This window comes from Rhinolophus hipposideros (genome assembly GCF_964194185.1).
Source record: "Rhinolophus hipposideros genome assembly, chromosome: X".
In the NCBI taxonomy this organism is placed as follows: domain Eukaryota; kingdom Metazoa; phylum Chordata; class Mammalia; order Chiroptera; family Rhinolophidae; genus Rhinolophus; species Rhinolophus hipposideros.
Window position 1 is genome coordinate 50,543,264 of NC_138046.1, and position 17,557 is coordinate 50,560,820.

The 17,557-nt window shown below is 39.1% G+C and overlaps 1 protein-coding gene across 5 annotated transcripts in view; it reads left to right on the forward strand.

The window, feature by feature from the left end:
- Positions 1–288: 288 nt before the first annotated feature.
- RBM41 (RNA binding motif protein 41) overlaps positions 289–17,557 on the forward strand; it is a gene marked incomplete at its 5' end in the record, with an annotated part of 68,548 nt that continues 51,279 nt past the window's right edge. For 2 of the 5 annotated variants that reach the window (XM_081044026.1, XM_081044028.1), the window contains 5 exons: positions 289–332; positions 10,904–11,020; positions 11,414–11,606; positions 11,880–12,084; positions 13,874–13,945. In XM_081044026.1, coding sequence (XP_080900152.1) covers positions 325–332; positions 10,904–11,020; positions 11,414–11,606; positions 11,880–12,084; positions 13,874–13,945 — 595 coding nt within the window. Of the gene's footprint in view, positions 333–606; positions 747–10,903; positions 11,021–11,413; positions 11,607–11,879; positions 12,085–13,873; positions 13,946–17,557 lie in introns of those variants that run through there. The other 3 variants (XM_081044027.1, XM_081044029.1, XM_081044030.1) reach the window with 2 other exon arrangements.

A 17,557-nucleotide genomic window follows, 5' to 3' on the forward strand; every position in this document is an offset into this window, starting at 1 on the left:
AACTGAAGGAAATTGGAGGCGCCAGAATTTGGTGATACTGGATGAGAGAGTCAAGAAGTCAAAGGTGACAACTAGGTTTATGAGCTGGATATTTTGGGTGCTGCCTTTAACCTCTACAAGAAACTCGAGAGAAATACTTGAAAAATTTACAACATACCGGCTACTGAATACGTACTTTCTCTTTCAGTATTTTTAGTTCTGCGCTACTACAATTCCCAGAGCCGCGCGCTCCACCACAATCCCCTTCGAATCTACCGCGCAGAGTTCTGGGAGTTGAAGTCCACGGCCTATTTACCCAAGTTAGAAATAGGGGCCTGTGGAAACATGAAGAGGTAAGGGTTTGTCTGAGAACAGGCGGCGAAGGAAGCTCTGTTCTACCATTTAACTTTTAAAATGGCTTGTATTACTTTGTGTTTGGGTTATGTCATGTTGTCGGGATGCGGTTTCGTGGGAGCGGGAAGACAAAGGAGGAGGGAGGAGGGGAGACAGGCTAGACAGGCCTGCAAGGGGAAGTTTAGGAAGGGCTGCCGCCGCTGCGGGTTCCCGTAGGAATGCCCTTCCAGCCCAGCCATCTAGGCCACGGCGCCGGTCCCGGGAGCTGGACAGATGCTGTGGCTTCTTTATGTTTCAGACAGACCCACCCAGGTGAAAGGCTCTTGGCGGACAGATGCCCTGCGCCGGAGAAACCCAGGCCAGCTCCTCCTCGTTCCCCTCATCTCCACCCTGTTCTCAGAAAAGGGCTGTGGGTGGGCGCCTTTATTTGCAGTTTTTGTGTATTAAAGGAGACTTGCTCAGGCCCCAAAAGCATGTAGCGCGTTCAGATCTTAAGGTAAGCAAGTATGCTTTGTTTCTACAAATTTAGAAGTCAAGTACGTACAATACCTATTCGGTGTATTACAGGAAAAGAATAGCACTGCTGCAAGCAGTTCCCCCTACTGGTTCTGCAGGAAATGGCAGTTTTAACTTGGGTCATTGTTGAAGGCAAGCTTCCCAATTATTGATAGCACACAAAGCGTTTTTAAAGGATCCTTATTAAAGTAGTTTTGTATTTTCCCTGCAAGTAGAATAATTTCTCTGGAATAGGGCGGTGGGTGGGCTCTATTAAAATTCTTACTGACACTGCTGTCTTGCACTGTCAGTTTCTGCATCTTTTAAAAACTGTTTTCTGATTTTCCCTGCCTCAAAATGACTCTTAAAAAATGTTTCTTATGATATGTTTCACACATGAAAAATTATGTATATATATCTATATCTATATCTATATCTATATCTATATCTATATCTATATCTATATATACTTTAAAGAATGATAATAGACCTACTACAAGCTTTAGAATTGGAACATTACCAGTACCTTAGAAGTCCCCAGTGCTTCTTGATTGCTTCTCCTCCCCCCTTCCCCCTGAGGGGACCACTATCCAGAATTTTGTGGTAAACATTCCTTTGCTTCTTTTAAAAAAAAATCATTTTACCACTTAGGAATTTATCCATAAACAAAATATTGCTCGTTTTATCCATTGTTCAACTTTATATAAATGGACACATATGAATTTTTCTGGGACTTGCTTTTTTTCACTCAACATTTCTTTTTGAGATTCATGTGTACTGATTTATTTAGGTATGGTTTATGTATTTCAAAGCCACTTTAAACTTAGGAAGAACTTTCAGAATTCTAAATAATAAAACTAAGATACATAAAAGGGATGTTTTAAAACCCTAGGCCTAAAGATACTTAAAGTTTTCCTGAAATACTTCTTAGTCTTTCTAGGGCATGAGAAGCTTGCTTGTATTTACCGGGGGCACTTTTCCTAGGCCCCAATAGTAAAGGCCTATTTTATAAGAAAAATCATTTTAATATTTATTTTCCTCGTGGAGTTAGCTTACATTTTTTGTTGTTTTTGTCTTTTATAATCTGTTGCCTACTTAAATGGCCTTGCTATTTCTTTAAACTCTAGTAAGAGTTTTCAATTATTTAGAGTTAGTTAGCTCATGTTACTAGCATTACCTAGATTTCCACCTAGGCTATAAAATGTTGTGACCCTTTTCATATTTGTTTCTGTGCTCTCTCCTTTGGAGATCTCCTGTTTCACAGCTTCAGACCCTGACAATACAGATGACTTGAGATTTACATGTTCAGCCTGAAACTCTCATCTATGCAACAATTCTCACATCTCTCACTTTTCTTTTAGTCAATATCACTTATACTGTCACCTCAGACTCAATAAGTCTTTGAAGTATTCCTGGTACTACATGGTGGTGTTTTCAGTTGTAATAAGTAGTTAACTCAACATGACTAAAACAATACTGACTTTCCCTTTCCCAAACCATTTATTTCATTTGGAGCTTCCTCTTTCCCTCATTGGTACCCTCGTTCTCTCAGTTTCATAGCTTGAATTCAGGGTTATCTTTGACTTCTCCCTTACCCCTACCTTACCTCCTTATGCTTGATACATTTAAATAGTTTTCCACCTAGTTCTTCTGGTTTCCTTCCTATTAATCCACAAGGCATGTTATACCCACATTCTTTTTCCTAAACCATGACTTGTACCGTGTCACTTAGCTACCTAATAAATTACATTCTAATACCTATATATTAAGGTTCAGGCTCCTTAGTTGGTATATTTAAGGCCATTCACAGTCTGAGTCTTAATTATCCCTCCAAGGTTATCTCCCAGTCCTCTCATACATGAATGCCAGCTAAATTGAACTTCTCATTGTCCCCCAAAACATCTCCTTATACTTGCTCTCCCTGTTCTTTCCTTCATCACACCCAGTCTTTCAAATGCCAGTTTAAGAATTACCTTTCCGAAGTCTTCATTTACCGCCTAGCTCCCAATTCGCTCTTCTGTAAACTCCTGCTGATTTGGCATAAGAGGTCAGACAGTTAAGTTCGCGAACTCATCCTAGAAAAGGTGCTACGTACCTCATTGCTGAATATCACTATGGTCACCTTCAAAGTACTCCCCTTGGGAAGCTACGCACGGACGCCAGCGCCTAGTCCATCCTTCAAAGCAATTTTGGAACTCTCTGGAATGGCCATCAGAGCTGTCGTCGTATTACCCTTGATGTCCTGAATGTCATAAAAATGTCTTCTTTTCAATATTTCCTTTACGTTCGGGTAAAGAAAGAAGTCATTGGGAGCCAGATCAGGTGAGTAGGGAGGGTGTTCCAATATAGTTGGTTATCTATGTACTGGCTAAAAACTTCCTCACAGACAGTCCTGTGAGCTGGTGCATTGTTGTGATGCAAGAGCCATGAATTATTGCTGAAAAGTTCAGATCGTCTAACTTTTTCATGCAGCCTTTTTAAATAGCAAACTTGGTAAACTGTCCATTTGGTACAAATTTGTAGTGAATAATCCCTCTGATATCAAAAAAGTTAGCAACGTCATTGCAACAAAGTTCGCAAACTTAATTGTCAGACCTCGTATGCTTCTCTGTATTGTTCTCTCCTCTCCTCCCCACTCTTACCCTCCCCTGCCCTCTCTCTCCCACCCACCTTCCTGCGATGCACACACAAATAACACATATACACATATATATTCCCTCTCCCTAAGTAAATTTCAAGCTGTTTGAGGATAGGGACAATGTCTTTTTTATGCTATATATATATTTTTTTATTAGTTTCAGGTGCACAAGACAAAGTAATACTTAGACGTTTATCATTCATATCCCTCACACTGTGTGAACGCCTCCCCCCCCATCCACTATCCCTCTGACATCGCACAGAGCCATTACATTTCCACTGTCTATTCCTAATGCTATACTCCCCTTCTTGTAAGTGTATACATACATATATACATATATATAAAATTATACTTGGCATTCATTATTGTTCAGCTTCAGGTGTACAGTGCAGTGATCAAGCATCTACATCATCCCTGACATGATCTCCCAAATGGGACACGTGTCCATCAGAAACCCTACAAAATCTTTGCAACATTATTGATTACGTTCCCCAAATTAATTTTCAAAACCCCGTAGCCATCTTGTGGTTACCGACTGTTTTCTAATCCCCTCACCTTCCCCCTTATCCCCACCGCCCCGCCCATCTAGCAACCCTAAGTTTTTCCTCTTTGTCTCCAAAACTGTTTCTGATTTGTTCATTCACTTATTCTTTTCTTTAGAGTCCGCATATAAGTGAGATCATATGGTATTTGTCTTTCTCTGTCTGACTTATTTCACTTAACATAATGTTCTCTAGGTCCATCCATGTTGTTGCAGATGGTAAGATTTCTTTCTTCTTTATGGCTGAGTAATACTCCATTGTATAAATGTACCACAGTTTCTTAATCCAGTCATCTACCAATGGGCATTTCGGTTGTTTCCATGTCTTGGCTATTGCATATAATGCAGCAATAAACATAGGGGTGCATAAAGTTTTTTGAATTAGAGTATTGGATTTCTCCGGATAGATACCTAGGAATGGAATGGCTGGGTCATAAGGTAGTTCCATTTTCAGAGTTTTGAAATACCTATATACTGTTTTCCATAGTGGCTGCACCAATCCGCAATCTCACCAACAGTGCACAAGCATTCCCTTTTCTCCACATCCGCGCCAGCACTTGTTGTTTGTTGATTTATTGATGATAGCCATTTTGACTGGGGTGAGGTGGTATCTCATTGAGGTTTTTATATGCATTTCTCTGATGGTTAGTGAGATTGAACATTTCTTCCTATGTCTGTTCGCCGTCTGTATGTCCTTTTTAGAAAAATGTCTCTTCATGTCCTTTACCCATTTTTTAATTGGTTTTTTTGATTTTTTGGAGTTGAGTTGGGTGAGTTTTTTATAAATTTGTGATGTTAACCCCTTATCAAATATATCATTGGCAAATATCTTTTCTCATTCAGTAGGATCCCATTTTGTTTTATTGATGGTTTCCTTTGCTGTGAAAAAACTTTTTAGTTTGATGTAATCCCACATGTTTATATTGTCTCCTCTTACTTCCCTCGCACGAGGGGATATATCAGTAAAAATCTTACTCCGGGTAATGTCTGAAGTTTCTTCTTATATTTTCTTCTAGGTATTTTATGGTTTCAGATCTTACATTTAAGTCTTTAAGCCATTTTGAATTTGTTTTTGTATATGGTATAAGGAGGTGGTCCAGCCTCATTTTTTTGCATGCGTGTGTCCAAGTTTCCCAGCACCATTTATTGAATAGACGGTCTTTACCCCACCGTACATTCTTGCCTCCATTGTCGTAGGTTAAATGGCCATATAGGCATGGATTTATTTCTGGACTCTCTATTCTGTTCCATTGATCTATGTGTCTGTTTTTATGCCAGTACTATGCTGTTTTGATTACTGTAGCCTTGTAGTATAATTTGGTTTCGGGTATGGTTATACCTCCCACTTTTTTCTCATTTCTCAAGATTGCTGAGGCTATCCGGGGTCTTTTATGGTCCCATAATTTTTAGGATTATATGTTCTATTTCTGTGAAAAACGTCATTGGTAGTTTGATAGGAATTGCGCTGAACATGTATATTGCCTTAGTCAGTATGGACATTTTAACTATATTCTTCCTTTCCATGAACATGGTATGTGTTTCCATCTATTTGTTTGCATCTTCTTTCATTTCTTTCTTCAGTGTCTTATAATTTTCTGAGTACAGATCTTTTACTTCTTTGGTTAAATTTATTCCCAGGTATTTTATAGTCTTTGGAGCAATTGTAAATGGGATTGCTTTTTTAACTTCTTTTTCTGATGTTTTATTATTGGTATATACAAATGCAACAGATTTCTGAATATTAATTTTGTATCCTCCTACTTTACTAAATTCTTCTATCAACTTTAATAGTTTCTTGGTGGAGTCTTTAGGGTTCTCTCTGTAGAGTATCATATCATCTGCATATAATGACAATTTTACTTTCTCCTTACCAATTTAGATGCCTTTTATTTCTTTTTGTCTGATTGCTGTGGCTAGAACTTCCAGCACTATGTTGAATAGAAGTGGAGAAAGTGGGCAATCTTGCCTTGTTCCTGATCTTAGGGGGAACGGTTTTAGCTTTTCCCCATTGAGTATGATGTTAGCTGTGGGTTTATCATGTTAGCTGTGGCCTTTATATATTGCGATATGATCCCTCTATTCCCACTTTCTTCAGGGTTTTTATCATAAATGGCTGCTGGATTTTATCAAATGCTTTTTCTGCATATATTGATATGATCATGTGATTTTTATTTTTCATTTTGTTAATGTGGTGTATCACATTAATTGATTTGTAGATGTTGAACTACCCTGGCATACCAGGGATGAATCCCACTTGATCGTGGTGTATAATCTTTTTAATGTATTGCTGAACTCTGTTCGCTAATATTTTGTTGAGGATTTTTGCATCTATGTTCATTAGCGATATCGGCCTGTAGTTTTCTTTTTTTGTGGTTTCTTTTTCTGATTTTGAGATCAGGGTGATAGTGGCTTCGTGAAAAGTGTTTGGGAGTCTTCCCTCCTTCTGGATTTTTTGGAAGAGCTTGAGGAGAATAGGTGATAATTCGTTTTTGAACATTTTGTAAAATTCACCTATAAAGCCATCTGATCCAGGGCTTTTGTTTGTTGGGAGATCGTTGATTACTGATTCAGTTTCCCTGGTGGTAATCAGTCCATTCAGGTTTTCTGTTTCTTCTTGATTAGCCTTGGAAGGTTGTACGCCTCTAGAAAATTGTTCATTTCTTCCAGATTGTCAAATTTGTTAGCATATAGTTGCTCATAGTAATTTCTTAAATTTTTTTGTATTTCTGTGGTATCTGTTGTCACTTCTCCTCTTTTATTTCTGATTTTATTAATTTGGGTCCTCTCTCTTTTTTTTTAATGAGTCTGGCTAAAGGTTTGTCAATTTTGTTTATCTTCTCTAAGAACCAACTCTTGGATTCATTGATCTTTTGTATTGTTTTCCTGGTTTCAATTTCATTTATTTCTGCTCTGATCTTTATTATCTCCTTCCTTGTGCTCCCTTTGGGCTTATTTTGCTGTTCTTTTTCCAGATCCCTTAAGTGTGAAGATAAACTGTTGATTCGTGATTTTTCTTGTTTCTTTAGGTAGGCCTGCAATGCTATGAATTTCCCTCTTAGGACTGCTTTCGTGGCATCCCATAGATTTTGGGTTGTCGTGTTTTCATTTCCGTTTGTCTCGAGATATCTTTTGATTTCTTCCTTGATCTCCTGCTTGACCCATTCATTATTTAGTAACATGTTATTCAGCCTCCATGAATTGGTGTTTCTTCCAGTTTTTTCCCTGTAGTTCATTTCTCATTTCATAGCACTGTGGTCAGAGAAGACAATTGGTATTATTTCAATTTTCTTAAATTCATCACGACTTGTTCTGTGGCTTAACATATGATCTATCTTGGAAAATGTTCCATGTGCGCTTGAGAAGAACGTGTATTTTGCAGTATTGGGGTGAAATGCTCTGAAAATATCGATTAAATCCAAGTGGTTCAATGTATTATTCTGTGTGGAAGACTTGTCCCTTGTTGTCAGAGGTGTTTTGAAGTCCCCTACTATGATAGTGTTACTGTTGATCTCTGTCTTTATGTCAGTCAATATCTGTTTTATATATTTAGGTGCTCCTGTGTTGTGTGCATAGATGTTTACTAGGGTTATGTCCTCTTGTTGGATCGATCCCTTTATTATTATATAGTGCCCATCTTTGTCTTTTAATATGTTCTTCATTTTAAAGTCTATTTTGTCAGATATAAGTATTGCAACTCCAGATTTTTTCTCATTTCCATTTGCATGAAATATCTTACTCCAACCCTTCACTTTCAGCCTGTGTGTGTTTTGATCTGAGGTGAGTCTTTTGTATACAACATATAGAAGGGTCTTGCTTTCTTATCCACTCAGCCACCCTATGTCTCTCGGTTGGAGCATTTAATCCGTTTACATTTAAAGTGATTATTTGTATGTACATAGTTATTGCCATTTTTAAATTTGCAGTTAGATTGTTTTCATCTTTCTTTTATTTACAGAAGTCCTTTTAGTATTTCTTGCAATGCTGGCTTGGTGGTAATAAATTCCTTTAGCTTATTCTTTTCTGGGAAGCTCTTCATCTCTCCATCAACTTTAAATGATAGCCTTTCTGGGTAAAGCAATCTAGGTTGTAGGCCTTTGTTTTCCATCACTTTGAGTATCTCCTACCACTCCCTCCTGGCTTTCAATGTTTCTGTAGAAAAGTCATTTGATAGTCTTATGGGAGTTCCCTTGTATGTAACCCTCTGTCTTTCTCTTGCTGCTTTTAGGATTCTCTCTTTGGCTTTAAGGTTTGCCATTTTAACTATAATGTGTCTTGGTGTGGACCTGTTTCGGTTTATCCTGGTTGGAACTCTCTGCATTTCCTGGGCTTGTATGTTGGTTTCCTTCATCAGATTAGGGAAGTTTTCGGACATTATTACTTCAAATATATTCTCAATCCCTTGCTTCGTCTCTTCACGTTCTGGTATTCCTATGATGTGCATGTTGTTGCACTTGATGTTATCCCAGAGGTCTCTTAAACCATCTTCATTGTTTTTTTTATTCTTTTTTCTTTCTGTTGTTGTGTTTGGGTGATCTCTGCTAACTTGTCTTCTATGTCACTGATTCGATCCTCTGCTTCATGTAACCTGCTGTTAATTCCTTCAAGTGAGTTCTTAATTTCGGTAATTGTGTTCTTTAGTTCTAACTGGTTGTTCGTTATGATTTCTCTATCCTTCTTTATGTCTTCTCTAAGCTCCTTAAACATTCTTAACACCAGTGTTCTGAACTCTGTCTCTGATAGATTGGTTCCACTTCTGGAGGTTTCTTCTGTTCTTTTATTTGGGACATGTTTGTTTGTTTCCCCATTCTGGCTGACTCTCTGTGTTTGCTTTGATGTATTAGGTAGATCATCTAGAGTTCTTAGTTCTTGCTGAGTTATGTTATGTAGTATGTGTTCTTTATATTTGACTTGCACTACTTCGTTCTTCTCCTCTGCGTGTGCTGCAAAGGTGACTCTTGTGTTTTGTATATTGTCCTGTTAAAGAAGATCTTTAATTGCTTTTTGCTTGTTGAGTAGGTGGGGTTAACTACTAGGGTGACTAGTTGGCTCTGCCCTCTGCAGGGTGTTTTGCTGAGTGACGGTTGACCACTTAAATGTGGTTTGGCCTCTATGTGCTCTTGTGCCTGTAGAGAATTCCCCCTGGGTGAACTTTTAGGTCAAACCCAGTAATACTCTGGTTTTGTCTGGAGTTGGCCTCTGGATATGTTGAATCTTGTGCCTCTTAAGGTGGGCCCTGGTAGGGCAATTTCAGTACAAAGCAGGTCACCAAGCACAACAACAACAACAACAAAGAAAAAATCAAATACATTCACATGTAAAAACAATCGACAACCCCCATTCAACACAGGCAACAATATCAAAGATATAAAGACAAAGCAAAACAAAACAAAGCAAAACAAAAAAAGCAGTGCCAGTCTTGGCTGAAGCCCACCAAGTAATCTCCAGGTTCTCCTCTGCTGTACCAAAGAGTCCCATGCGTAGTGTGCGGGCAGAGCCGGTCACTTGGTGCCCAGAGTGACGTTGGGACTGCAGATTTAGATGCGTGGGGGTAAGGGGTCTGGATGGTCGTTTTCACAAAGTCAGTGCAGTTTCTGCCCTTGCCTGCACATATGCACACTGAGAGTAACACCACCAGCCCTGTGTCCAGTTCTCCTGAGTCTTAGGGCACTTCTTCTGTGTGTGTGTGTGTGTGTGTGTGTGTGCGTGTGTGTGTGTGTGTGGCAGGCGGGAGATTTCTGAGCTCCTGAAAGCTGGGAGCTGCTTCTGCCGCTTACTGCTGATCCCCGGGAGTGCCTCCGCAGATGTAATTGCCTGTCCTAGGCATTCCAGAAAGGGTAGGGGCTGGGGATGGAGGGGTCTTCTCTCTCCCAGCCCAGCTGTGTCACAGTCCTCCTGCAGGCCAGAAAAGGTGGTGGCTGGGCCTGGAGGAGTCTCTACTCTCCTAGCCCAGCAAAAATTGCACTCTTCCCATCCTCTTCCCTGAGTCAGAGCTGCACGCCAGTCTTCCCAGAGCCTGAGCACTAAGGCTCCTCTGTAATCTGATACTACTCTTCAGTTCATGACGTCTGGAAGGGGTGGGGGTAAGATTTGAAGGGGCGGGGAGGGGCCCAAGTACGGAGTTTGTATCCTTTGTCCGGCCTATGGCCCAACTGGAGGACCCAGCTGAGGTTATTGCCTCAAATGCTGGGTATGCTGCCCCCTCGGTAGAGATCAGCTGTGGGACATAGGGAAAGAGCCCACCTCCTGGCTTTTGTGTTCTCTGTTCCATCCTGGGATCCCCTGCATCTCTGCAGCTGCTGATGCCAGCCACGTTTCCACCGCCGCAGATGTGGGCCAGTCTCCACAGCCGAAGGTGCGGGCAGTGTCTCCACTCTGCTCCCTTCCCTCTTCCCCTGCTCGCCCAATTTGCCCACCTGCAAGTAATCCTTGCACGAGTCACTTAGCTGTTCTGCGTGATGAGCAGAGAGTCCTTTGATGGGTTATATGTCCCGTTTGTGATAAGATCCGGAGGAAAACTCAAAAAGTGCTCTGGGCTGCCACCATTCCTATGACATCACTCGGGAATATGTCTTGAATATGTGACTCAGTTAGTACCTTACACAGTGTATTGTGTTTAAGTAGGTATTTAATAAATGTTTGCTGAATGATAAAGGGCAACCAATTGTTCAAGAATGGTCGTTGAACAAATGGGGAACTAATGATAGATAATATAGGTAAAGAATATATTTGGAGATTTCACTGTCTCTTCTACTTCTGTGTATATTCTCTTTTTAATTAAAATTTGTTGGGGTGACAATGGTCAACAAAATATATAGATTTCAGGTGTGCAATTCTGTAATACATCATCTATATGTATTTACCACCCAGAGTCAGTTCTCCTTCCATATCTACTGCAGGGTGAACAGCTGTGTGAAGAGTGATGAGCATGTCTTGGAAGAGTTGGAAACGGAAGGGGAGAGGCAGCTAAAAAGCCTCCTTCAGCATCAACTTGATACCGCTGTCTCCATTGAGGAGTAGGTATTGATTTTGCCAAAAGGTAGAGTATCATAGACCCTTATCTCCAGGTGACAGACCCCTGTTTACTTGCCTCTCCTTCCACTGTTTTTCTCCAAAAGCAGAAACCATTTGCATCTTTTTTACTGGTAAAGCTTCAGTACCTAGCACACTGTCTGATGCACAGTAGGTACTCGAGAAATAAAGACTTGATTCCGTCGTTTCTTAGTCCTGGATGGTGGTGGGACTGTTGGCGGAGTTCCATATTGTTCCAGTGGTGCTTCAGCCTAGAAATAGGATGTGAGAGAAAAATTGCCGAGGAGTTTCGTTGTGCCTCTTTTAATTGTGAGCCCCATTTCTGTGAGTTGTGGTAACTTGAAGATGTTCTGACTCTCTTCTCATGTGTTTTGCAGATGTGTGTCTAAGAAAGAGAGCTTTGCTCCTGGTACTATGTACAAGCCCTTTGGGAAAGAAGCAGCCGGAACTATGACTTTGTCCCAGTTCCAGATACTGCATGAGAAGGACCAGGAAACTGCTTCTCTCAGGGAACTAGGGCTCAATGAAACAGAAATCTTGATCTGGAAGAGCCATGCTTCAGGTGAAAAGGTGAGTGGGGCAATTTTTTTTCTCTGGACAGTCAAGGGCGAGATCTCTTCATTTGGCAGAGAACCTTTTAATTTTTAGTTCTCACAAAACTGAGCTTTGCGTCTGAATCTTTGGTTTCTAGGATAGAGACCACGGTAAAAGAGAAGTTGTCGCTTGCGTGTATAAATGCTCATTTCTGGGCCCTGATCATCTTCTTTCTTACTTGAAGCATCATACCATCACTTTCAGGGTATGTCCCCTATGATATATGCCATCTCATTTCTCTGGTTTCAGAGGACAAAACTGAGGGCAACCCCTGAAGCAATACAGAATCGTCTTCAAGATATTGAAGAAAGGATCTCGGAGCGTCAGCGCATTCTTTGCCTGCCACAGAGATTTGCAAAGAGCAAACAGCTGACCCGGCGAGAAATGGAAATAGAAAACTCCTTATTTCAGGGAGCTGATCGTCACTCCTTCCTTAAGGCTCTTTATTACCAAGGTATGTGGTCACCACTGACTTTGATATGTTCTTTCACTGAGAGATTTAACATCAGGGCACTAAATATGAAGAGTTAGTAAAGAGAGTAGAGGAAAGACGAACTATCACTACTCTTGAGGAATGTATAGTCCTGTGAGAGAGGCAGATATGTTGAGAGTTAGTTGCAGTTCATCATGGAAATGATTATTATAGAGATGCAAATAAAATGCTGAGAGAGCACTGAACATAGAGCACCTAAGTCTAGTTGGAGAGTCAGGAGTTGACATTTGTACTGAGTCTTGACGGATCAACGGACATTTGTCAGGTAAATAAGGGGGAGAGGGCGTTACAGATAATGGGTGAATAGGAACAGGATTTGAAAGGACCTGGTGTGTCTAGGGAACAATGAAAAGTTCATTATGGTGACGGTGGTATAAGACATGGCAGGGGATGACGGGAGATGACACTGGAAAGGTAGGTGAGGCTAGATTACAAAAGGTCTTTAGGCTGAAGTATAAATTAGCACAAAATACATAGATAAATGGTCTGTGTCTTAACCAGAAAGAATGAGTTTAACAGATAAGTTTTGCTAGACACTTTGGAAAGTGCACAGAAGTTTAAGAAATGATTCCTGACTTTGCGCCAATTACAGTCTGATTGGAGAAAGAAACATGGTATTTAGTAACAATGCTACGTACAGTTATTAAGTGCTGTAGGAGTTCAGAGGAGGGACAGGCCACTGTGCATTGCCATGGCTGAAGGAGGCCTCTCAGAGGAGGTAAGATTTAAATGCTTTTTTAATACTGCCTTTTCTTTAGGGAGGAGAGGGAAAGGCATTTCAGTTGCAGCAGATGGTGTGAGCAATATGGTGCGTTTGGGGGTGTTGTGATAGACGAGGTAGCTAAAAATTTTGACCTTTCTTTGGTGGGTAGTATAGACCTATACAGTTAGTTATTTGGTTAGTTACTTTGGCTATGGTTAAAGGTTTTTGAGCCAGGAGTAACATGATGAAAGTGATATTTGAACATAATTAAGATGGTGACCAAGAAACGGGATGAGAGCGGAAGAACTGGAAGCAGGGAGAACGACGTAGGAGGTATTACAGTCATTTAGGCATGAAGGTCTGGGCTAGGATGATGGCGGTGGATTTGGAAAGGGAGGTAGGTATGGTTATGAGACAGTGCAAAGGAAGAGTTGGGAAAACTTGTTGACTGAGACTGAAGGAGGAGGGTCAGTGAGAAGAGTGTGTCAGAGGCAGTCCAGGTGTTTCAAGGCTGTGTGACTTAACACTTGGCAAAATGAAGGACACTTTTATGGGGAAATTTTGATGAAAGGTGATGAGTTTGAGTTTAAACAAGTTGAATTTGTGAGAATGGCAGGATCATGAAATGCAGATATTGAAGAGGCAGTTAGAAATGCAGCAGTGACGCTTGGGGGAAGAGGTCAGAATGTGATCTACAGACTTGGGAATCACCTATGCTGAGATGAGAGGACTAGCCTTTTATGCAGAGACATTACAGCATACTGATTAAGAACACAGGTTGTGGAGGCAGACTGCCTAGAAAATCCTGGTTCCCCACTTACTAGCTGTCCGATTTGGGGCAAGTTACCCCCGATGCTTCAGTCTCTTTCTAAAATGAGAATGCTAATAGTACTGGCTGTATGGCAGGGTCCTTAGGAAGAGTAAGTGAGGTCATCCCTGTGAGTCACTTAGAGCAGTGCTTGGTATTTGGGGTGGCGGTGGGGGCGGGTGGTGTGTGAATCTGTTCTGTTTCCTATCTTTGAAACTCCTTGCTTTAAACCTTCACAGCATACCACAAAAAGACAAGTGCAGACAAGTACATGACCTCAATGAAGAGGAAGATAAAATTAGGCACAAAAGGCAAGTCGAGAGTTTTCTTACAGTGTTAGATTTAGGAATGTGACCTAGGGCCCCAGACTTCTAACTTGAGTGCTTATTTAATTCCATATCCAGTATATGACAATGTTTATAGGAAATGATCCAGAGGGAGCATATTATTCTGATATAGACTATTAAAGAGAGAAGTTAGTAGAAGTTGTAAAGTTTTTACATTTAGTGTTACTGATTTTTTTCTCTGTATTTTTAAGTTATTATACCAGACATAAAACAACCTTAATAGTTTTTAGATCATATTTCACAACTAATTCTGGATATTTCTATTAATCAGTAAAGTGTAACTATTTATGATGATGATGATGATATATAGCTAATATTTTCTTTTATTTTTTAAATGAACTTACAACAAAATTGCCTGATTTTTGGGGGGGTGTACAATTCTGTGATTGTAAATCATGGAGATTCATTTAATCACCACCACAATCGGGATAGAGAACAGCTCCATCACCCTAAAACTTCTTCATACCGTCCATTGATAGTCACCCCCACCTCCATCCGTAATCTCCAGCAATCACTGATCTGTTTCCCATCAGTGTAGTTTTGTTTTGTAGAGAATGTCATACAAATGTAATCACACAACATGTAATCTTTTAAGATTGGCTTCTTTCATTCAACATAATGCCTTTGAGATTCATCCAAGTCATGTGTATCAGTAATTCATTCATTTTCCTTGGTAGTGTTCCATTGTGTGGATGTTCCAAAGTTTGTTTATCCATTCACCCATTGAAGTGCATTTGGGCTGTTTCCAGGTTATGGTGATTATGAATAATACTGATATGAACATTCTTGTACAGGTTTTTGTGTGAACATCAAATTTTTATTTCTCTAAGGTAAATATCTAGCAGTGGGATTACTGGGTCAGATGGTAAGTGTTTGTTTCACTTTATAAGAAACTGCCAAACCATTTTCCAGAGTGGCTGAATCATTTTGCATTCCCACCAGCAATGTATGAGAGTTCCAGTCGCTCTACATCTTTGTCAGCATTTGGTATTGTTGGCATTTATTTTAGTTATCCTATTAGCTGTGACGTGGTATCTCATTATAGTTTTAATTTGCATTTCCTTAGTGGCTAATGATGTTGAACATCTTTTCATATGCTTATTTGCCATCCTTATATCCTGTTTGCTGTAGTGTCTGTTTAAATCTTTGCTGTTTTTTAATTGGGTTGTTTATTTTCTTCCTGGTGACTTTTGAGAATTCTTTATATATTCCAAACGCAATTCTTTGTTGCATATCTGATTTGTGAATATTTAATCCCAGTCTGCAGCTTGTCTTCTCATTCTCTTAACACTGTCTTTTGCAGAGCAGTCTTTTTTATTGTGGTAAAATATACCTAACATAAAATTGACCATTTTAAACATTTTTTTAAGCGTTTAGTTCTGTGGCATTAAGTATATTCACGTTGTTCTGCAACTATCACCAACATCCATCTCCAGAACTTTTTCATCTTCCCAAACGGAAACTCTGTCCCCATTAAACACTTAACTCTCTACTTTTCCCTCTCCCCAGGCCCTGGCAACCACCATTCTATTTTCTGTCTCTCTGAATATGCCCCTTCTAGGTACCTCGTATAACTGGAATCATACAGTATTTGTCTTTTTCTGTCTGGCTTATTTTGTTTGGCATCATGTCTTCAGGATCATCCGTGTTGTAGCATGTGTCAGAATTTCCTTTTTAAGGCTGAATAATATTCTCTTGTATGTATCTACCACAGTCTGTTTACACTTTCATCTTTCAGTGGACACTTGTGTTGCTTCTACCTTTTGACTATTGTGAATAACACTGCTATAAACCTGTATGTACAGGTATCTGTTCAAGTCCTGCCTTTCAGTTCTTTAGCGTGTATACCCAGAAGTGGAATTGCCAGGTCATGTGGTAATACTGTTTAATCTTTTGAGAAACCACCATGCTGGTTTCCATAGAAACTAATACCATTTTACATTCCCACCAGCAATGCACAAGGATTGCAATTTCTTTTTCTTTTTATTAATTAAACTTTATTGGGGTGACAATTGTTAGTAAAGTTACATAGGTTTTAGGTGTACACTTCTGTAATGCATCATGTATATATCACATTATGTGTTCACCACCCAGAGTCAATTCTCATTCCATCACCATATATTGATTCCAATTTCTCCATACCCTTGCCAACGTTTATTTTCTTTTATTAGTTATATATATATATGGTCATATGGGTGTGAAGTGGTATCTCACTGTGGTTTTGATTTGCATTTCCCTAATGATTAGTGATGCTGAGCATCTTTTCATGTACTTTTTGGCCATTTATATATCTTCTTTGGAGATATGTCTATTTAAGTCTTTTGTCCATTTTTTCAAAGGGTTGTTTGTTTATTTATTGTTGAGTTGTAGGAGTTCTTTATATATTCTGGATATTGATCCCTCATCAAATATATGATTTGCAAATATTTTCTCCCATTCGACGGGTTGCCTTCTCACTCTGTTGATAATGTCCTTTGATTCACAAAAGCTTTTATTTTTTTTATGAAGCCAATTTGTCAATTTTTTCTTTTGTTACCTGGCCTTTTGCTGTCGTATACAATAAATTATTGCCAAATCTAATGTCATAAAGCTTTTCACCTATGTTATCTTCTGAGAGTTTTAGCTCTTCCATTTAGGTCTTTTGTCCATTTTGAATTAATTTTTGTATATGGTATAAGGTAAGGATCCAACTTAATTTTTTGCATGTTAATACTTAGTTTTTTCTAGTACTACTTGTTAAAAAGACTGTCCTTCCCATTGAATGGTCTTAGCACCCTTTCTGAAAATTATTTGACCATTAATGCGAGAGTCTATTTCTAGATTCTCCATTCTATTCCGTTGATATATATGTCTGTCTTTATACCAGTACTGCACTGTTTTAATTGCTATGGATTTGTAGTAAGTTTTCAAATCAGGAAGTGTAAGACCTCCACTTGGTTCTTCTTTTTCAAGATTGTTTTCACCATTTGGAGTCCCTTGAGATATCATATGAATTTTAGCATGGATTTTTCTATTTCTGCAAAAAATATCATTGAGATTTTAAAAGGAATTGTATTGACTCTGTAAATCACTCTGGGTAGTACTGACATCTTAACGATAGATATCAAGTCTTCAATCCATGAACACGGAATGTCTTTGCATTTATTTGTGTCTAATTTTTCTCAATGACATTTTATAGTTTTCAGTGTACAAGTTTTTTGCCGTAGTGCAAATGTTTTCAATTTTGATATAGTCCAGTTTGTCTATTTTTTCTTTCATGGATCATGGGTTGTGTTTTTTCATGTCTAAGAACTTTGTCTAACACCAGATTATGAAAAATAATTTTCTTTGTTTTCTTCTAACAGTTGTGTAGTTTTATATTTTACACTTAGATCTATGATCCATTTTGACTTTATGTTTATATAAGGTGTGAGGTTTAAGTTAAAGGTTCACTTTTTTGCCTTTGAATGTCCAATTCCAGCAATAATTGTTGAAGAGTATTCTTTCTCCATTTACTTCTCTTTGCATTTTTGTCAGAAATCAATTGACCATATATGTGTGTGTGTGTGTGTGTGTGTGTGTGTGTGTGTTAACAAT